Here is a 23,428-nt window from a genome sequence, read left to right on the forward strand (position 1 = left end):
AGATGGCCACCTTGGAAAAACAATAGTGTAATAATTAATGATGTTGCATTGTTAGAAATGACTGGGGATTCCCTGACTTTGTTGTTTGTCATATGCTTGCTCAGGGGGTTATCCAAATACTGGAAGAATAAGAAATAATCGTGTGTCGCAAGGGGAACCCAAGGAGTAGCTTTCTCATGATTCAAGTATCTTACAGTTTATACTTTATTTAGGTGTAGTCCTATATTACTTGAGTGGATAGACTGTCACTCTTGCTCGCTAACATATGAACACGCATCACATGACACCATACCTATGTTGAACCGAAGATTCTGGGATCTTAGGAGGGATTCTTAGCAGTCTGAACTAATAGACTGACACAGTCTATCCTAACTGAGCCTGGGGATTCAGTGGGAAGGATTGGAGGTGGCAAGGACTGTTTATTTGTGTTTCTTATAGACAAAATATTGACAATTTGAGGTTAAAATATTTACTGACACAAAAAGAAAAAAAGAGAGTGCTAGTACATTTTTACGGGCAGGTAAAGTTTGCTGACATGAATGGCGGAGTGTTATGCACAATATGCCCAATGGCTGACCTCAAGGCTTTCATTGTTAGTTTTAGTGGCAGCATTAGCATGGGTTGTTCTACCTCCCTCTTTTTGTGAGGTGCTGATTGTGATACTACCAAGCTGGGCAATGAGCTGGAATGCTGTTCATAAAATCCCATCACTCACTGATGCTGATGCAAGTATCCTGGGTGAAGTGGTTGCAAATACATTGGCCTGCTAATGACTGAACTGATGCACACTGATTAATCTGATCCTATATCCAATAGGAACAACAAGGGGAATTAATCAGCTTTTATACCTGGTAGAAGTACCATGACCTTACCAGCAGGTTGTTACTTTTGTTGGATGCACATTAAAGAGTGTTCACTCCCTGTCAATGTCAGCCTACTATCCGAGAATAAATATGACATTCTTGGCTGCAGATATGTTGAACAAGGTTTGTCTGGTTTCAGATTTAGGCAGGTGTTACTTTCTTGGAGGAAGCTGCTATACACAGCTCAGGCAATAAAGCATTTGGCATGCATATCCAGGTATACATACAGCATTGTGCGATCAGTTATAGTGGCGTACCAAAATGAATACGACAATTTAATGTATTAATTTATCTGTCAAGGCCAACTGTAGTGCTCTGGATGCCCTTGACTAATGTGTAGATGATGCCAGATTCGTAGCAGGGTCCATTGTGCTCTTTCTCTATCTATTTGCTTCAAACTCTTTGTAATATTTTCCGATACTGGGTGGTTGGTATATATAACTGCTCTCACAGGGAAATAAAGTCCAAACTAAGGTTCAAAAGGCTTCTACAGTTATGTGCAATGCTAAATCTATTTGTTGAGCATAGCAAAACCATAGTCTCTTGGCACTACGTAAAGTGAGCAAAAGGAGCATGAAGAAAAGAGACCAGGTCAGAAAATCGGGCCAGGTGCCATATGGAGCTGGCAGCACCTGCAGAAGAGCTAAGTCTTAAGAGAACCTCTAAAAAGCAAGAAAAGACATCTAATGCCAAAGCATATTGGGGAGAGAATCCATAGCTTGGCTGAGCTCTTATGTCTGATCACATTCAAGGGGCCATATGGACAAGCAAGAGGGTACTATGCCTTAGCCGTGGGGGTTGGGGTCATTTGCCTCTGATGTCCCAGCATCCATCCTACTGTGGATCTGCAACCTCTGATAAGTACAATTGTTTCAGCACTCGAATCTCAGTGGTAGTGAAGGCGAACATTCACTGGATTCTCATTGAGCTAAGTGTGGGGTACAACAACTCGGCACTCGTCAAACATCTTCCAACTTAATAAGTGATTGACCGACCCAGTACCTGTCTTTGTAAAAGAGAAGTAGTTTAATATGCTTTAAACTGTAATACTACACTCACAATATGCAGGTTCCTCCACTGCTCACCCTCCACCTTCCTCCTCTCTCTCTCTCTCTCTCTCTCTCTCTCATGACAGGGCAAATGTGGAGGGGCCCTCAGGCACAGGTGCAATGCTCCCTGGACCCCATCTCAGGTAACATGTGCTAAGCCTCTCAGTCTTAGCTTTCTCATCCATTGCGAGTCCTCGAAGAAGGCCTTGGCTAGGCCTCATTACATGCCAGTCTGCAACTTCGCTATGCTCATGAAAGACACTGGCCACCTACTCTGATGCCTGGAGCAGATCTGGGAGCAACACAGTATAGGTATGAGATGGTCGAATGCAGGAATAAAGTTGTCTTCAGAGCACTGGCCGTGTTTGGCAGGATTCTTCTTTTAAAGTTGTGCTGCTTGGTAAATGAGTAGCTCAGCTGTACAGTTCCCAAGGAGGTCAAGCCAATGATGCAGTCTGCTTCAGGTCTGGGTGGCAACAGTTAGGCTACTTATATGTGCTTTACAGCTTCTGCTGTGCTGCCACAATTCCATTGTCCACACTTCGGCTCAGCATATCAGGAAGCCTCACTCCGGGTCATGATGACAACGTTTACTTGGGCACACACCAAGCAAGTGCCTCAAGGTAGTGGCTTCATCTACAGTGGTGTACCCATTCAGGCACTCATCTGAACATGGGTCCCCAGTTCCAAAGTCTGCCACTCCAGCTGTTAGACCACATCTCTTTCCTAATTTATAAAGGCAGAATCTGAAGCCGGATTGCAATAAGCAATCGAAGGACCGCTGGGGCTGTCCAACGCTATACAACAAAATGAGTTCTTAAACCGACTTGGTGAAACTAAAAATGCATTCTTAATCACTTGTGCCACTGTTTTGAAAATTACCTGTTCATGCACAGAAAGTAACAGGAGAGAAAAATACTTTGATAGTATGTAATCTTATTGTTTAATCTGTTTTATACAGATTGCACTGTTTGTATGTATGTACGTATGTGGTGGTTCTACAGTGCAAACCTAGCCAAAGGTAGTGGAGTGCTGCACATGGTGTGTAGGATAGAAACCAACAGTTCGACATATTGGGCCTGATTACGACCTTGGCTGATGAGATACTCCAACACAAACATGACAGATATCCCGTCCGCCATATTACAAGTGCAATATGGCCTATGGAACTTGCAAAACGGCGGACGGGATATCTGTCAAATTTGTGACTGAGTACCCCATCCGCCAAGGTCGTAATCAGGCCCAATGACTTTTTTGTGACCCAGCCGACAAATATTTATTTACTGCTACCTCAACAATATCAACAGAGATTGAATGTAAAATCAAACTAAGCAGGCTTAGAAAAATAATCTGACGTAAACCAGTGATTCAATGTGGGCGTGGACCAATGCAAGGATATCTGACGCGACACGTTGCTACACAACGCAACTGGAAAAACAGCACCCTCTGCTTCATACAAGGGCAATATGGCTGCTGTCTATTAGTGGCTTTTCTTCAACCTGCCCTTTATGGATAAAATGTCACACACGTTTATAAACCCTAATCGCTGATTATGAATGAATAAACAAAAATAGCTAACCATTATGACGTTTGCACTACCAATATAAATGACAATAATATCTCACACAGCACAATGTGCTCATTAAAGTACTCCGAGTCCCTTCAGGCCTATTTCTGTGCTATATAAATTCCAATAACATTTTTATAAAAGGAGCGAAATGGAAATTTGTTGCAGCATTTTTATTTAGCAAAAAAGGGTGACTCCTCCCACTTCCACACGACTAACACCACATGCCTCTTCATACAGCATTCAACCCAAGCTTTATCCAAATAAACACAACCAATTGACGTTAAAGTACTGTCAAGCACAAAAGAAAGATATTCACATTATTATTGACAATATGCATTCAACATTGGTAGGGGGAATTTAGAGCAGGACAACTTTATATTTGAGCAGTTTCACACATACTAGGAACAGTTTAAACACTGCATGAATCCTATTTTATGGGATGCTATCTATATTTGCAGCAACTACGTCAGTGTTAGAAATATAAATAACCACAGGACATTTTTTATGGACATCACTTCACAATGCTCAGAAGCCCTACCTCTGTGAGAGGCCCTGGGAAGAAATGATCACATTATTCACATCCTTCATATCCTCTCTCCAAAGTGAATGTTTCTTTGCATATGTGCCTATGCCTCATAAGAGCCAAGCTTGCTTTCAGTGACAGAAATACTTTTAGAGATAAGGAGCAATGAGAACAAATGTCTCTTGAATTAGAAGTCATCATATACACCCCCAGAACATAAATTTCACTGAGCTAAATAATGTAATCCTGTACATTCAAATTATATACTTTTTATCTGTATAGTACACATGGAGAAAAGCAATTATAATTAATGAACAATATTTTTTAAAATATGTTGTGTCTGTGATTCATGCTCCGGTTATCTTCCCCCCATCCTGAACATTAGTAAAATTATTATTAACCCTGCTTGTACCTCAAGCCTGTGTCAGTAGAAGACTGAGGCCTTCACTGCGGCTTTGGAGGTCTTTTTTATAGATCACCGAAGCTGCTGCAGCCAGCATACTGCCAGTGCTAGCGGTATGCTGGTTGCCCTATTAAGAGGTTTCTGCTGGGCCAGCAGGCGAAAACAGCAGCCCGCCGGCTGGCCCAGCGAAAAACTCACCACAACATTGACATCAGCTCGTAAACAAGCTGGTGGCAATGTTGTGGTGTGTCGGGTGTGACATTACCTGTCCCACATTTCACTGCCCGTAATTCAGGCAGTGAAAAGCGCGGCGGGGCTGTCCAGGTGCATGGGCAGTGCAGGGACCCTCAATGCCCACTTATCGCCACCCTTCGCATTGTGGTGAGACCGCCATCAAATGCTGGAGGAAAGGGGGCTTGAAATCCCCAGGGCAGCGCTGCCCTGGCAGATTGCAACTGCCAAAACCACCAGGCTGTCAGGCGGCAACCTGGCAGTGCAGGCGGTCGGACCGTGGTCCATCTGCCAAGGTCATTATAGGGCAGTTGGACCGCCATGTCTGCGACGGTCCGACTGCCATTGCGAGTGTGGAGGTCTTTAGCCTTCCGCACTCGTAATGAGGGCCTGGGTCTTTAGCACATATTTTCTTCATGTGTAAATTTGAATTGCTGGACAGGAATGTTCTGAAAATATGATCTTAACAGTAGTGGTAACGTTTCAAGTCAAACTGGTTAATTTTTTAATAGCTGTTTAAAATAAACTATTATTCATTATTTTAGTAAGGACAAATGGTTTAGATCGGGTAACTGCAACGGACGGTAAAATGTTTTATTTACAATGGTATTCTTTTATGTTTACTGGGGATTCACACAATACGCATTTCTTTTATAACGACTGTTAGCGTCATTAGCGCCAACCTATCATTAAATAGAAACAGAGAAGAAAAAGGGATAATTTCATTTTAATCATGCCAGTAAATGTTAACCTGGCTATTATTTTTGTAGTGGTTACAGTTTGTTGCAAACAGCAAGTCTCACGTATAATTATTTTGTCAGGTTCATTTAACTACTAAAGGCAAGCAGAACTGGGCTGCTGAGTTTTCAGTGCATAAGTGGGGCAGGAATGGGTGCAGCAGAAGCTTACTTAATTGCAGGTTTGGCATTTGGCGAGACATTCTGAATATTATCAGATATTGTTCTTGTGTTCTTCTAGCACATAGTGTCATTTGCACATGCTTGTTCACGAGCGTTCTTATGAAATTAAACTGCACATAGTTATTTTGAATTCAGTTCCCATTATTCAAGATATATATAAGTAGAGAGAGAATTTATTGAGCATGGTTTTACAACAAACATGTCTAGATGAAAAAGTAATTGAGGTATATGTTTAAAAACGTATGCTGTAAAAAGATATGCCTTTTAGTTAAAAAATATTGGTTTCATAGTTTTTCAAAATAAAGGACACATAAGTAAACATAAAGGTTAGTCAATTTATTTCACATTAAAGTAAGATAAAGTTGAATTTCATATGCATAGCCAAATTTAAAGTCTTCATGAACCCTATATCTGTGATGGCTTTCAGTTATTTCTCTGACCCTAAGATTTCCACAGCAGACATGAAATCGTCTGGTGCTACAAAAGGTTCTTAGTCGCATGCAACATGCTTTTCAATAATGTGACATCAATGACAATGACTCTTTGGAACACATATAGGGGAGAAAATATAGCATATTGTGTATCCTCAAATAACCTGTTCTGCTTTTTCCTAAACTTGGGTCTACAGTGATCAGTAGAAAATCTGCAGACACATACAAAGCTTGCTCCATTTACACTTTGATATAGGATTAAAGACATAGGGCCTGATTCTAACTTTGGAGGACGGTGTTAAACCGTCCCAAAAGTGGCGGATATACCACCTACCGTATTACGAGTCCATTATATCCTATGGAACTCGTAATACGGTAGGTGGTATATCCGCCACTTTTGGGACGGTTTAACACCGTCCTCCAAAGTTAGAATCAGGCCCATAATGTACACCTATAATTAAAGCAACCAAAATAGTGCCTTCTTGGAAGAGGGTCTCGTCCACATACAATATTCACTTTGTACGCAAATGCCATGCAATGTGCTGAAAGCAATCAACATCCCTTTGGTGTTCCCAACTGAATTCATGTAGTGTTTTTTTTTTTTTTTTTGACAATGCATTACCTCCTTATCTGTCGTCATCATACCATTCCTTAATGATGTGGCTTTTGTCACAGACGCAAATTATATTAACTCCCTAAAAACTGAAAACAATGTTGGTCTTGGCTCTGGTTCTATAAAACTCAGCTCTGATGAGACCTGTGCTATCGAAAATGGGAAGACTTTTTATGTCCTTTTGATTGAGATGCTTTCCTATTTTATTTACTTAAATATTTCAAAAAGTGTATGGAAGACCTTATTCAGTATGTGGTCGGGTTTAGAGTACAAGGCTTAAAGCTGCTTGCTTTTCTGGTTATTTGCAGAGTGCATCTTGTAATGCTTTCATTGAGACACGGCTTGGCTGGGCCCGCGCATTGCCTTCACAAAGGGCCTGGAGTCGGGAGAATGAAAGAACACATTTTCCCATCAGTGTCAGGAAGACATGGCTGTGCTGGGCCAGGGCATCTCCCTTGAGGCGAAGGGTAGCAGCAAGACACAGCTTTGCAGAGCTAGCGAGTATTCCTTGAGAATATTGAGGTTGAAAGGCATTGCTGTGCTTAGCCAGCGTGTCTTCCCCTTTGTAATTATTTGGTGGCCAATGGAGGAGAGACTTTTTTAACCTATTATATAACACTTTCAGGAATGTTTTATTTCAAAAGAAACTGAGGGTTACCTTTTTACAACACCAGCATAAAGGGTTAGCACAGTGAAGAAGAGTGTATTCCTCAAACTTATTGAGACACATAGCTGTCCATTGGCAGTTTGTTTATCTCTCTAAGGTGAACTATGTTATGTTTCGCTTGTGCCACACTGAAAAATTATTCTGCCATGTTTCAGTTCACTTACTTGCATCTGCTCCTGGTAGAAGGCAATTCTCTGTAAAATATCATGGGTGCATTTAAATGCACCAAACCTCATGTGATTTGCAATGGCGGCTCTGACGTTTGGGTGGAGGAGCGTCACCCCCCACCCCCGCCAGCAGCGGCAGCTGCAAAACCTTTTAAAGAAAACAATGATAAACCATGTTTATTATCGTTTCTTTGAAAGGGGTGGGCCATGGAGGGATGTGCACTGAGGGGTAGTGCTCAGCACTCCCCCTTCACAGCGCACGTGTGTTTGGCTGGCCTTCCCTAGTTGGGCGCTCCCAGCCAATCGTTACGCTGCTCTGTGCAACCTCAGGATTGGATCAGGCCAGGCTGGGAGCCTGTGCCTGCAGAGGAGCGTTGAGGGACAGAGGAGCGGTGAAAGAGGTACGTTTCTTTTTTAAATAATTAAATTTAATGTTTATTCCCTCCCGCTTTCCTCCCACTCCCGCACGTCCCCTCCCCTTCCGCGGCCCTGCGAGACGCTACTGGTGATTTCATACATACGATTTGGTTCAGACAAAAAGAAAGGATTTGATGATTGCTCAGTTGTATTGTTTGCCTACCATGGGGAAGGAAGGCCGAAATGTGGTTGCCGAGAAGAGGAATTTGGAAGCATACCCTGAAGTGGGGCTTACGGGTCAGGAGTAAGCCATCAGACAGTCATAGCCTTCTCCACAAGATGTAGAGGATATGATAAAGCAACGGTGGCTGCTTTAAAGAATCAGGAGCCTTAAGGGAATGGGTCGACATTCACTGAACTGGATGTAGCTGATGATGATCATGCTGAACAGAGAGGTTGTTACATACAAGGTTCAGACTTTAAAGAACTGCTAACCCATGTTTGACAGAATTTATGTTACTTATACCTTCCCACAACTGAAGATTGTCTTGCAGTATGCGAGGAAAGAGTCTGATTTCTTGTTGGTACATGCTGCAGTCAGAAAGGTTCTGAGCAAAGAATTAAAAGCCACTGTTTCCAAAGGTTCTATTTAGGAAATATCAGTTGGACTATTTTCAGGAATGTCTTACTTCTCAGTAAAAGTAAATTGTCTGATAGCAGGATAAGCATGATATGGCTCCATAATGTCTGAGGAAGTCTTTCCATCAGATATGCTGGATAGAAGGAAGCGAATGCAGCAGTAAAAAGAGGCTACATTGCTCCACATTTTGCATAGGAGCCTTTGCTTACACCCATTACATTATCCAGTCTCTGTTATGAGATTTTGCATCCCTAGCACGTGAAATTCGGGACAATACAGACTTTATCTAATCAACTTTCAACAATAGAAAAACAGATCTGTTTCCTTGAGGACATTTCTTTGGATTTTTTTAAGTGCTTCAGCTACTTCAGCCTCTGCCATATCTGTGAGAAAAAAAACATGGATGCATTCATGGGAAGTGTATGCAGTTCAGAAAGCTAAATTAAGTAATCTGCTTTATACTAAGTTATTCAGAGCCCAGCTAAGTGATTTGATAAAAGAAGATTGGCTGCAGATAGGAAGTTGTTGACTTTAGCACACGCATCTGATGGAGGCCATTGCCTTCCTAACAAAAGAATCTTTGAATCACAAAGAGCATTTAGGTGGATCCTTTCACCCCTCTTAAAGAAGGGGAAGGCCGTGGTGCCCTCTCCTCGGAAAAGTCCAGTAGCAGTGATGACAATCCTCTCGGCCTGCTTCCCAGAAATCCTGATTATTCCAAGCCAAGAGTGGGTTAGAAGGGAAGGGGCTGCTTCTTTTCTTCAACAAGCTGAAATAATCTACCTCAGATACCTGGATACGTGCAACTGTCAGAGTAAACTACACAACAGAACATCAACAAACAACAGATTGCTTTTAAACTTACAGAAATCCGAATTTCTCCCATCCTAGACACTGCTGTACATTGGAGCAATTTTCTGAACAAAAGACATCGAGATAATCCTTCCAAAATTCAAGGAAAGAGATGTAGAACCAGATCTTCCTGAATCTTCTACAGAAGCCTTTTGCAATAGCAAGAGAGTGGCTGGGGGTTCCGCGATGATAGCATGCTGTTTGAGCACAATGCCTTATTCAAGTCTTCACATATATTCACTTGTAATACACCTGTTACCACACTGCAATCCTTGGTCGCAGGATATGAAAAAATGATTCCTGTAATAGACTCAAGAAGACAGGATATGAATTGGTGGTTGAATCCAATCAATCCTGGCAAGGGTCTTTCATTCATTGTGAAAAATCCCAAGATGGTTACAATGGATGCCAGTCTCATGTTCTGGCAAGCTGTAATGGAGGATTGTTCTGTCTGGGGTCTCTGGTCTCGAATGGAAGATCAAATATCCTATAATTGCATGCAACTGGTAGCCATTTTCTATGTTCTTCATGTTTTCCTGACATTGATTCAGAAAAAAACAGGGAAAAATATGAACAGACAATCAAGTAGCTCGGGCTTACTGGCCCATCTTGGTGAAATGAGTCTAACAAAAAAGTTGGGGAATTGAGCAAAGTCCAGTCTCTTCCCACACTGAAAGGAATTCAAGGGAAGGAGAATGGGCTTGCAGACCATTTGACAAGAGCCCAACAAAAGAGGTAGAGAATTAAGCATAGTCCAAACACATGTCTCTGGAAGGAGTTCAACTTCAGGGGAGGGGGAATGGGCTTCCACACTAGTTGAGCAGAATAATTCCATTTTCAACTTCAATGATTCTCATTCATGTAATATTTCATCAGATCCTACAAAGGTCTTCTCTGAATACTAATGTTCACAATGGAGCAATATAGATTGCTTCCAGGATTCTTACAGAAATCCTAGGCTATGGATGTTCTTCCAACTCACTTGGCCTAAATTTCTGATTTAAGTTTTTTCTCTAACCCCCCTGCTTTCCAGAGTCTTGAGGTAACTCATACAGGAGATAGATCAGATTATATATGCAGGCTCTTACTGGCCTGAGACCCTGGTTTCTGGCAGTCCACAGGCTAGCAGTGGCAGATCCATGAGTCATGTCAATCAATCCATCTCCTCTTCGAGTCCCTCTTCTTCCAAAATTATCTCTATCATTAGCACAGCTGAAGTTGGGGGTCTGAAGTTGAAAGGAGGAGTTTGATTGAACCAAGTTGTTCAGTGGAGGTACCCTGTTCCATTCAAGAGTCTAGAAGGCCGTCCATCATAAAAGAAAACTCTGGACTTTGGAAGAATTCTGCGAATTGGAGCATTGCCCCCTACATTAGTTTAGACTTCCTAAGTGATTATTTTTTAATATGAGTGGCTGTTTCCATGTTACATATTTAATGGGCACCAATCAAGACTTCCTGAAATACAGATGTCTTCAAGTAGAGTGTCTCATAAGTAGGCTACTGAAGATGTTTTCCAACAGGATCCATTCTTCCATCTCTTTCTAACATTTACCATTGTTTCTCTAAGCTCTACAAGGTTCTCCTTTGAAACACTGGAATCAATTTCTCTAAAACTTCTCACTTTAAAGTATTTTTTCTTAGTTCCTATCACATCTGGAAAACATTTGTGATAAACTGGATCTTTTCGGTTGATGATCCATACCCCATATGTTTCAGGATAAGGTAGTGTTTAGAACTGAACCATATTTTCTACCGTTAGCATTGTTAGCATCTTCATTTCATTTAGATATTGATTTGCCAGTTTTCTCTTGTCCCTCTTCTCAGGAAGAAGAGTTATTAAGATCATTAGATGTTCCCAGAGGATTAGCTATGCTTCACACATTTTTTTAAAATCTGTTTATTAAGCATTATGCACAAACAACAGTACATTTCGCTATTAAAGATTTTACGATCTGTCTACACACACTTATAAACTTGTACAGTGCAATTGCGTAGTGACGTGCTGAAATACAACTTAAAACTGAGCAACTAGTGGCAAGAGTCACGTCTGAGTACTGAATAGTGTATGCTGATATCAGAAATAGTGCAGGCTACACCAGCTGGAGGGCAGGAGGGGGAAGGCACATCTGCTGTATATGGAAGCTGTGAGGCCGAAGTCGAGGTATGGATTGTGGGGCGGAGAGGCGCATAGATATGCTTCACACACTTAAGAATTGAGAAATGTGCAATTTCTGTTCTGAACATTTGGTTCTTCAGAAAAGGGGCTTCGTCCATTCTCTGCCACCTTAAGTATGAAAAAGACTGTTGAGCTTATGAATTAAATGGATCAGTCCTTCATGGTGAAGTTCAGGGTAAGTCAAAAAGAGGAGTTTCTGCCTCCTGGTCGGTGTGCAGGGGTAGATCTCTTAAAAATGCGGTCACCTAGGCCTCCCCAAATACTTTTGTATTGCATGGTACATTTAAGTCAGGGGATTTAAATCCACAGCTTTCATTCAAGGGTTCTTTCTTCATTTTTGGATAAAGTACATAATAAATGCACATGGTGTAGCACATATTTGTTGAGGTTATCTTAATTTCTGTAATTGTTATTGTAAAGAGAGAGGCTAGCTTATTGACATCCGCATTAGTATGAACTGAGACAAGAAGGCTATATGAGGAGGTAATGCTTTGATTACTCAGCGGTAATTTTTATCACTCTGAGTTGCAGTCTTCCTCACCATAATCATACAGACGTTCCTTCCCTCTCTCCCTTAACTTTTTTTTTTGGTTGCTTTGGTATCCCAGGAGTTAGGGTAGGGTTAGTGGTTCATTTCTATGAATGTCCTGGGCGCAGGGATTGTTTTTACAACCACAGCTAGATCAGCATTGTTTTAAGTTTTTAGTTGATATGGTCTACACCTGAGGCAAACGCCACACTAGTAATGATTGTGATGAGGAACACTATAACTCGGAGTAATGAGGATTACTGGTAAGTAGTCCAAGCATCAACATAAACCCTACTATACGCACCATTATGTACCCATTACTCAGTGTTAGCATGAAGAACTATACATTTGAAGATCCACAAATATCCTAAGGACAGGTTGAGAAGAATTTAACCAATATCAATATGTTCTGATAATATAAACGCGGAACCCGTGACAGAGGACAAAACTCACTTTAGTGCCCGTCCTGAAGCTGCATCTCAGCATTCTCATTTAGATAAGATTCTGGCTTTCTGCATGTTTCTGTGAAAGGGTTTGTCCTCAGTGACAGTGTTTTCAATGAGTGTTTGACACTTTGCCTATAGTTTGCATACATTGAGCGGTTCATGCTGGTTAACGGGTGCTGGCTGCAGCTAATTCATCACTTCTCATGTGTGGCGGATTTCCACTGACTTGTTCCGAGGATCTATGTATTATCTGTGTAAACGTGTAAAGTTTTCAACATAGGAATAAGATAGTGTCAAAAATATTTAACAGGATCGCAACGTCCTAAACATCATAAACACTGTTCGATTCGAATACTCAAAAGAAAATTAGTACTCACCAAAACTTTACTCCCAGTTATCTGCATGCAGTGGTCAACGCAGAGCAGTTACGGTGTAAAAAAACAAATATGGCAACATTATTAGCATGCTAAAGTTATTCGGAAAGCTAATGCAATTGAGTTATTAGTTCAGAAATATTGTTACGTTAAATTCATTAAAATTCTAAATGTCAGAGTAGTAACTATGGAAAAGTTTTCAACTTGGTGGATATAGCAGTATGAGGATATGCATGAGACAGACAATGGTTGCGAAACAGACATAACTATCTATCACACGGTCTAAAAGCATGCTATGGTTAGCTGCAACAACAAACCCACTAACAGACATGCTGAATCCAAGATAATACTAAGAGGTATTGCAAGAGCGACGATCATTTTGCGGAACTAACAATAATATTTATTCCCTTTAATGGTTGGAGATGTACAATGAGATTCTGGGATGGCAACTAACACATGCATCATAAAGGAAAAATGTATTTAGATGTGAATAAATATTTTTGATATGGGATTTGTCTATGCTAGTGGAAAACAATGAAAAAAGTATAGTAATCTATGTTAATAGATTTAAGTCCTTTTCCCAAAATAATTAGAAATAGTGCAGATTTTTCAAATCGCAGAAGGTGAAGAATGAGAAAAACCTCTATTGCTATCTGAATGTCTGCTTTCAGCCACTCCTCCTTTCCATGGAAATGTGCCAGAGAGGCGCAACACAAAACATATGATATTAAACTAGTAAACATATCCAGATAGTATTTATAAACCTCTAATTGCAGACAGATTGGCCACTCATTTTAAATAAATATATTTTCATAAATTCTTTCCTAATTAAGATAGATTTTGGAAAAACACTGCAACTAAAACGATAACCGAATCACATCATGTATCGGCACTATAAAAGTGTCCTAGAGAGCATATGTTCTGAGCTTCAAGCACATCGGATGTGTTACAGTGATACTCAATAAGAATGCATGCTACTCTTTTTTTATAAACTGTGTTGAAATACTAAATTACATTGCATATCGTCTCCCGGCACCCTGCCTGAGCTCTTGTGAAGGGAAATGCTTTGATTGCTCCCACTCCATGGGAGGAAAAGAAAACTGTTCCTGCAGGGTTGGAACAATGCTGGCTCACAAGCAGGGAAGCTGGTGGGGGTGTCCCGCAGCTGCCAACAAGGGACAGACTTTGGGGGTGCCCTAGGTGGGCAACCCACCAAAAAAAAGGCTATAGCTGTGGTGCACCAGTAAGGCAATGCCAGCGGAGCTGCGGGGGTCGTGGGGCTTCCCCATGAATGCCAAAAATAAATTACAGCTTTGAGTGCCTCAGGTGGGAACCAGGACACCCCGTAGAGGAAAAAAGTGCTGGCTTCTCAGAGGCCCCACGAAATGGGGCCACTAGCTGGGATCCAATGGTGTCGCTGAGGTCCTGGGGCTCCCTATACTCCTCTTATAAAAGAAAGAAACAGGGGGTGTTCCGGCTTGGACCGGGACAACCAGAAAAAAATAAAAAGTAATCCTAAAATGAATATAAATAAGTATTCACAGCCACTCAGTTATTCACTGCTCCTTAAAGATCACCCACTAATGCCATTTTGCCCCGGGAGAGTTTTTAGTGATGTCTCTAGAAGGGGGAAGGGTATCACAAAACTTTTTTTTTTTTTTTAATGGTGTAGGGGGCTGTAGGCAGAGCTGCAGTCCCAAAGCAATGCTAGAAAAAAAGTCTCCTGGGTCATTGAAACCGTGACCATAGGAGTAGTTACTATTTTTTTTCTAAAGCTTTTCCGATGCTAGAGCATTTGATCTACAACTGGAATTGCAGTGGCACTTAGGGGCTTGTTGAAGTTTATGTTATAAAGATATAGCACATAAAACACGAACCCCTTATGTGGTTATATATACCACTGCAATTTTTGTGGTGTAAAAAGTAGAACAAAGGTATATTGGTTTTAGTTTTCTCCTGAATAAAAAAATAATTTATCTCTAACAATTTATAATTGTAATAATAAAAACTATGCAAAAGGAAAAAGTCACAATCATATCATTCAATAAAACTTTAATAAATCATTTTGAGCCATTTGGTTTGGAGGAGAAGGATGGGGAGGTTTAGCTGCAGGGATTGGTTGGAGGATTGGCCGCAGAGCCTGGCTGCAGGCTCATCCCTATGCCAAATCCCCGTTGTGCACAGTCAAAGGCCATGCGCAGTGTGAGGTTGGGTGCCTGTGAGAGGGTTGGCTGCATGGCCTGGCCACACACCCGGCCATGTGCCCAAGTCCCCCAACGCAGTGCCACAGGGCGTGCACAGTGGGAGTTTAACTAGACATTAAAAACATCATAGTAATCTACTGAAACAAAAAACAACAGCTTATATTAATGTTACAGCTATGTGAAAAATGTAGTAACAAAATAATGTTTTAAACTCTGAAAATCACAGGACTTCACCTGGTATATTTAACTTATTTAACTATAACACATGCCGTAAAGTAACTATAACTTGTGCCCTCACCATGTACTGCTAATTACTGCACATATTACATCACTCATGACATCGTCTATGACATCACTGATAATATCACTGCAACATTTGCAATGAAATTATTAATCAAAAAACTGAGGATGGCTGGGGTGTGAGTTATAGTTACCTTAGGGCACAAGCATGCTGTGTCTTTTTATGTGTAGATGATATTTTAATTTTAATTCTGTCTCTATATTAAAAGATGAGACAATGATCAAAGTGGCTACTACTCTTAAAACAAATTCTTGGGCTGGAATTCAAATAAGAGGTCATTTTTGCCATAGGTGAGGCCTGAGGGGCTTGAATTGCTCAACCTTGCACCCAGTATTAAGAAGTGGACACCAAGGGTCAGTTGGCTTATCTCCTGTGCGCAACAGGGACAAAATGAGTTGCAAGAGGCCTGCTTCCTAAAGTGACCAGCTGACCAGTAAAAACTATACCTGGACTCGGCTCTCATGTTGGATCTGGGATTTTGGTGTTGGGGGGTGGATCTTGTTTGCTTCTTCAAAGAGTGACAGAGATTAGTGTTATTAATGTGTGCCTCTGCATGAGTGAGTCCTGGCTCATATGTGTTTCCCCTGAAGTCTGGGTAGCCATTGTAGTGACCAAATGGAGCAGCTCCAGTTGTAGACTTTCAAGACCTACAGAGATTCGGCAGGGCTTCTCAGAAAAGTTGTCAGATTTTGAGAGGGCTTTTCAAATAGAGCTTATAGCGTTGCGCTACATGAGCATTTTGAGCTCCCAAACAGAAGGTAGAAACTGTGAGAGGCCAAAGATGCAAAAAGTATTTGAATGACTAGAGGACTGTGGCGGGTGAAAAATTTGAATTTGCATGCTCTGTTCTTTTCCCGCCCAAACCAACAGTTTTAATTGAACCTCATCCAAAGGTTATCCAACTTTGAGAGTGCTTTGACAAATACAGCTTACAACCTTGTTCCTCTGGAGGATTCAGACCTCCATTTCAGAGATTAAGCCAGAAGATAAAATCTTTGATCAGGGCAACCCTTTTGGTGTATCTGACCTCTGCTACATCACAGTTGGGGTGAAATTGCATCTAGGTCCCAGTCAACTGTGAACAGTGATTCCTGATTGCTGCTTTACACTATTTTTGACATTTGTTGCTCTAAAACATTAAACATTCTGGTTCTTCTTATTGGATGTTAGCTATTTGGTGTAATTTGTCTCAGTACTTTTTTTCTAGTTTACTGTTTCCTCCTCTGCTTCCTCTGTTCTTCCTCATTCTCTGACATCCCATATCTTTTATAGGTCTATCGCCTTTTCAATACTTGCTCCAATTATGGATGCCCCTTTGGTCTAGGGGTTGGGCTCTAGGTCAGTCCTCCATTTCTGCACTCCTCCAATCTCTCTGTTCAAAGCTTCCAATTTTTCAATCATGGCTAAAGTCTTCGTACTTTTGACATCTATTGTTCACTTATCATGGGGACTTTGGTGCTCCCCAATTGTTCCCTTTTCCTTCCTTACCTTTCTTGCTTTTTCTCCCTAATGTATTTCCTTATGTTCTTCTTCCCAGCTACTTTTTCCCGTCTTATATATTTGATATTTTTATGTATTATTATGCACTTTCTATTAGACAATCTTTGTCTGTATCTTAACTACTCACCTTTTCTTATCATGTAGTACACCTTTTATGCTAATACATATACTCCTATTCTGCAGTATTTATAATGAGTAGTCTTTATATTGTTTCGTGGTATGTTAAAGGTCTTTATAGTCCCATAAAAAACAAAGAGTTTTGACTCATTTATCTAGGCTGAAGTGTCACATTGCTTTATTGCAAGAAACTCACCTTGTAGAAAATCAATGGGTCGCCAATCATAAAAATTGTGTTATGATCTCATTTAATAGATCCTCAGCACTTGATGTCTTAAATGAACTCAAAGATGATGATGGAATGTAGTTATTTATAACCCATAAAATCTGCTTCTCTCTATCCAGTCCTTTCAGATTATATTTATTTCTGGACCATTTTCTACTTTGTTCAAAACAAGCTATCAAGACAATCTAATCATGGAGGGTGAATGTAATCTATTAATGGATCCCTTCACTGATTGTCATTCCACATCTAGACATGTGCTCAACAAAATGCAAAAATCCTTCATGAAAGCAATTCATTCTAGGGGTCTTAGTGCTACCTGGAGGTTTCTTCACCCTGATGGCACAGAGTTTACATTTTATCCACCAACTCACCAATCTAACCCCAGAATAGACTATAGATTGCCTCTTCAAAATGAGCATCATTGTTTATGGGGGATGTAACAAAACTAGTAAACGTCTAGCCAATTATTTAAAAAACAAAAAACAAAAGTAAAAAATTAATGCTATCATTACAAATATGGAACAAGCCACAACACTGACCCAGACATCTTAAAATGCTTTCCAAGTCTCTAAACTAATGTTTATAGTTGTGACATCTCCCCCACAACAGAAGATCTGAATAAATGTTTTTCCTCTATTCCCAGACACTGTGATAAATTAATTGGCCTTTCTTCTCTGGATAGAGATCTTTCAGTAGCCGAGCTCCTTGATGCTTTATCAAAATGACCCAAAGATAAAGCTCCAGGGTCAGATGGATTTTTCTGTGGAATTTTCCTCCAAATTCCCTTAACTACTTCTTCGTACTCTTTCAGCATTTTCTCTCCAGAAGCAAAGCACAAGGCACAAGATTCCTTTCTTAAGGCTGTGCTTGTCTGATTCCTAAAAAAAGACAGAGATTTAAACCAGTGTGGGAATTATAGACCAATTTACGTGATAAATATGGACTGTAAGATTTTTGAAAACATGCTGCCATTGCATATTAACAGTATAGTTCCAGACCTTACTACCATGGAGCAATTTGGCTTTGTCAAAGAAAGATAGATTACTGATAATTCCAGAACCTTATTAAATATTAATCAGCTTGCCCCTGTCTGTACACCCCTATCCACTGCCATAACTCTAGATGTGAAAAAAAAAAACATTTTCCACATGGCTTCCTTAAGAGAATTAAAGGCTTTTTGACAGCCTCTGTGCAAGTCACCAACTTGGGCTGCTTCTTGGAAGTCAACTAAGTTAGGGGGGCAATAATGGTGCAATAACCATTAACAAATCTTCTGTAGTAGCCAGTGACATATTAGAAGGCTTTCACTTCTGTCTGGGGTTTGGGTGGTTGCTAGGCCAGGAAGGTTTCAATCTTGGCCTGGAGGGGCTGCACCTTGCTGGCACCTCCCAGTTGTCCCAAAAACACCACAGAACCCTGCCCAATCTGGCACTGATGATTGTCAGGTCTGCCTTTTGCAGGGCTTGAAGCACTTCTTGGAGGTGATGCAGGTGTTCCTCCCAGCTGGAACATTAGACTGCACTACAGTCTAAGTAGGTTGCACAGAAGGCAGCCAGGACCCTGGTAATTAAACGTTGGAAGGTAGAAGGGGCATGCTTCAGGCCAAAGGGCATCACCAGGAATTTGTAATGGCCCTCCTGGGTTCAGAATTCTGACCTCTCTTTTGCCCCTATGATCAAGGCGATCTGCCAGTACCCTGATGTTAAATCAAAAGGACTGAGCAATTTGGCAGCGCCTAGCCTGTCGATGAGCTTATCAGCTCTGGCGATGAAGTTTGCGTCAGTCTTGGTGATGGAACTGAAGTCTTCGTAGCCCACACAGAACCAAAGTTCTGGTTTTGGCGCCGTGGGGTTGCTTTTGATACTAACACCACAGGGCTGGACCAGGGACTGTTAGAGGGCTCAATACCCCTTAAAGCTAACTCCTTGGAGACTTCCTCCTGGACTGAGGCTCCAATCTCTTCAGAGGTTTGAATCTCACTGCTGCCACCAATGTTAGAAATTGGGTCTCTACTAGGGACCACAATCCAAAGGCACCTCAGGGGAAAGCCTGGGAGCCCTTAGAGATCACTCTAGTGGGAAGGCAGAGTCCTTGCAGAAGGGTAAATAAGCAGAAGGCAGCAGGACAAATAGTAGAAAAGCAGTCAAATCAAATCACGAGGGTCTCAAGGCACTAAGGGGTTTTGGCCCCTGAGCTTCAGTCAGAGAGACAGGTTTTTAAGGTCCTTCCTGAATTGGATTAGCGATGGTGAAAGCCTGAGGTGCAGGGGCAGGGTGTTCCAGCTCTTTGCCGCAAGGTAGTCAAAGGATCTCCCACCAGCTGAGGTTTTCCTGTATGCAGGGTACAGTGGCTAGTGCTTGTTGAGCAGAGCAGAGAAGTCTGGTGGAGGAATAGAAGGTGTTGCAGTGAGTTGAGGTAGGTGGGTCCTAGATCGTGGAGGGCCTTGTAAGCATGGGCGAGGAGCTTGAAGTTAATTCTCTTCTCTAAAGTTAGCCAGTGGAGGTGTCTTAGGTGATTGGAGATATCTTTGCAGTGGCGAATGTCCAGGGTGAGACTGGTGGAGGCGTTTTGGATGTGTTGTAATTTCTTGATGTTCTTCTGGGTAGTACCAGCATAGAGGGCGTTGGCATAGTCGAGTCTGCTGGTAATCAGGGCATGGGTTACAGTTTTGTGACAGTCCTTTGGGTACCCTTCTGTAGATCTTCTGGAGAAGTGTGTGAAAGCAGGATGATGTGACTGAGTTGACTTGGCGGGTCATGGTGAGCGATAAGTCCAGGATGACGCTGAGGTTGCATGTGTGGTTTGTTGGGGTGGGAGGCTGCTGAGGGTCGATGGCCACCAGGAAATGTCCCAGGTGATGTGGATGGTCCCAGGATGAGGATCTCGGTCTTGTCAGAGTTGAGCTTGAGTTAGCTGTCCTTCATCCGGGTGGTGACTGCTTCCATTTCGTTGTGGAAATTCTCTTGGCAGTAGTGGGGTTTTTGGTCAGTGAGATGATCAGTTGGATATCGTCTGCACAGGAGACGATGTTTAATCTGTGGTCCCTGACGACAGATGCAAAAGAGGCCATGTAGACGTTGAAGAGTGTGGGGTTCAGGGAGGATTTCTGTGGAACTCCGTAGCTGAACTCCGGAGGGTCTGACAGATAAGACACAAGTCTGACTCTCTGTGTACAGCCAGACAAGAAGGAGCATATCCACTGTAGAGCCTTTCAGTGAATGCTGGCTGCGTGGACCATGGACCAGATGGTGAAGTGTGAGACTCTGTCAAAGGTGGCTGATAGGTCCAGTAGGATGGCCGTGGTCGAGGAGCAAGATGTCATCTGTGGTGGTGAGGCGGGTGGCCTCTGTGCTGTGATTGCTCCTGAAGGCTGATTGGGAGGTGTCTAAGATGTTGTTGTCAATATGCTTACGGAGCTGAGCGTTGAAAGGCAGTAGAGAGACCTGCACCATTTGGTCCGTATCAGACTTTAATTTTAGTTTTCAAATGCATTTGCTAAATGAGATCTACAAGAGCTGGCTCAACACCCATAGATTCCATCATGAGTCACAGTTTGGACCAATGAGCATTATCAAAAGCAGAAGATAAGTCCATAAAAGCCAGATATAAGGCACCACCCCTGTTTTAGACGTATTTTCCAACTATAAGTGAAAGGTTGAGACATTTCTCCACCATGCCCATACCAGTGTGGAAGCTATACTGGACCAGAGAAAGAATGCTATTAGAATCAGTCCAGGTCTCTAAACACAAAATAAGAACCCACCCTAGTATCTTAAAGGATGAATCCAGCTACGAAATTGGTCTATAGCAACCAGGGTGAGTTTACTCCCGTTTTGTAAATATAGGAACAATAATTGCAGGTACAATAACCGCTTCTTTCCAGGAAGGGGATATATGGACAGTAACAGTGGCATGCTAAATATCTGTAATATTAGGATCCCATAGAGCTAATTTTGCCTTAACTAAGTCTATAGCGACTCCATCTGGACCTGGGGCTATGCCTGGCAAACTTTTTAATAGCAGTAACCACATCTTTCACATCTATGGATAGGCTTAATGCAGAGAGGGCAAAGCCATCTGTGGGAGCTTATTGTGGCTCCCCTTAATCTGTTTCTGAACCATTACCTTGAATAAAAAGTTTAGGAAAGGGTGTAACCCAAGTTTCAACTGATATAAAACATTCAATGTTAGAAGAATTATTTCCAGAGAAAAAAGGTAGTTAATTACTTCCCAGAAGTGAGATTATTTTACCAAACCGCTATTTCTAGTTCTTCCCAAGCTAATTTGGGGATTTCTGCCTTTTTACAGGAAAGGGCTTCTTTAGAAGTCCTTATAGCTAATTTATCAAATTCCTTATCTCTGGGAATGGCTTTAAGTGTGATTTTAGGATTACGATGCGCAGCAATACATGTGTACCTTCTACAAATTTGGGGCACCCTCATACTTTTCCTAGCAGTCAAGGAATTAGGCACCTTGTGACATAAATAAGTATACACATTAATAGTTCAGACAAATCTGCTTCTAAGGACAAACAAGCAAAAAAGTCTCCTCCTCACCCTGAATAAAATCTAGCAAGAAAAGATCGGGGTTTATTTTATATCATTTTTCCATGCTGTTTCTCATAAGTTCCAACCCCCATAATTAATGTTGACTTCTTCTGTGGTTATAGTTTGTCAATATAATATAGTTGTACATTATATTATTTCTACATAAGGAAATGCATGAATTTGCACCAGGCACCCCAATAGCTTTGTTGGCAGTGGAAAAAGAGGAAAGGGCTTTAAATTAGGACCACAAAAGTATAAAGATCCTAGAGGATATTTTTGAAGGGGGCAGATGAAGGCGCTTCTAAGATGTAAGGGAGGCATATTGAGTGGTAGCAGACAACCTTTGGAGTTATGGGGAACTAACAGGAGTGCTAAACAAATTCTTGGGACCTCTTCTCATAAATGAACCCACCATATATTGAACATTACATACTATACTCACATGGGAAGCTAGAACAAAGGCTATTACTCGATTATAAAGAGCGATACTATCTGAATCTAACACAGACTTGAGACAGATTAGGACCTAATGGGTGCAAGACCTAGATATGGCTATTTCGGAGGCTGATTAGGCTAAGGCCTTTAGATATACTAAAGAAATGTGGAATACTGACACCAACAGTTTAACATAGAATGTATTTAAGACCTACCAGACCTGCTAAAATGTATCCAAAATCCATAGTCAAACATGCCAAATCCAGAATGTATAGAGCGGAATTCATCCACATGGCTTGGGAATACTGAGTAGTGGCCGAACTCAGAGGTAGCAATGTGAAAGTTTTTAAGCATATAACTGACAGTGAGGTGTTTGAATGAGATGAGAGGAAACGCCTACATTATTTTAGTGGTCCATTATTCCACAAAGTCTGAATTTCAAGGAGGGTCACAGGACACAAGACAGCCAGTACTTTTCATCAGGCTATGCTACTGTTTCGCTAAAGCAAACACGTTTTGGTGATACGCCCCCCCCCCATGTAAATCAATCCTGCACCATGCGCAGCTTCAAAACAGAATTGTGAAGCTGCTCATTTTCCTCCTTTCAGGCTTTACTTTTTACTTGGGCACTCTGACTCACGTCTTGATTCAATTATCTAGGTCAGTGGTCCCCAAACATTTTAGAATGACGACCCACTTTTTAGAACAATCAACTTTCTCGACCCACCTAAGTTTAATGGGCATGAAGTGGAACGATTTTAAATGTGTTTACAGCACTGCGTGGCAGTGCATTGTCATTTACAGACAGCGCATTTTCCATTGGAATGGCAACATAATTTGCACAGACATATAGCTTTACTGATAAAACTACATAGCACACAAATGCTAATGTGTGGAAATTGCGTTTCTGGGAATATTCATCATTGGTGCATCTTCAATAAGTGTTGTGATTTCTTTCGGGCCTCTTAAAATATGTTTCCAACGCACTTCAGAATTACAAAAAAGTGCTTCAGGTTTGCTTTCCTAATTGCTGAATGTATACATTTCATATAAAGGCATTTACATTTTATGTAGTGCAAAAATACAACATCCTTGATTGTCACATATTCACTTTAAAACCTTCTCTCGCTTTGCAATTGAAGAAAGAAAAGGAAGCACCAATTTCCATGTTCAAAAAATAAAGCAGCCTTACCTTTGACCTCTGTCTTTGAATCACTGGCAAATGTGACAAGTTAAACATAGAGTTTAATCGCATCTTGATTTATTGCTCTAACCTTTTCGACTAAC

At 41.3% G+C, this 23,428-nt stretch overlaps 1 protein-coding gene across 2 annotated transcripts in view; it reads right to left on the reverse strand.

Annotated features, from left to right (window-relative positions):
* Nucleotides 1-23,428, reverse strand: part of DIAPH2 (diaphanous related formin 2) — a 3,364,504-nt gene that overhangs the window by 3,000,180 nt on the left and 340,896 nt on the right. For both annotated transcript variants that reach the window (XM_069213107.1, XM_069213115.1), the window contains one exon: nt 12,815-12,835. In XM_069213107.1, the coding sequence (XP_069069208.1) occupies nt 12,815-12,835 (21 nt within the window). The remainder of the gene's footprint in view (nt 1-12,814; nt 12,836-23,428) is intronic.

Source organism: Pleurodeles waltl, chromosome 2_1 (assembly GCF_031143425.1).
Source record: "Pleurodeles waltl isolate 20211129_DDA chromosome 2_1, aPleWal1.hap1.20221129, whole genome shotgun sequence".
Classification (NCBI taxonomy): Eukaryota; Metazoa; Chordata; class Amphibia; order Caudata; family Salamandridae; genus Pleurodeles; species Pleurodeles waltl.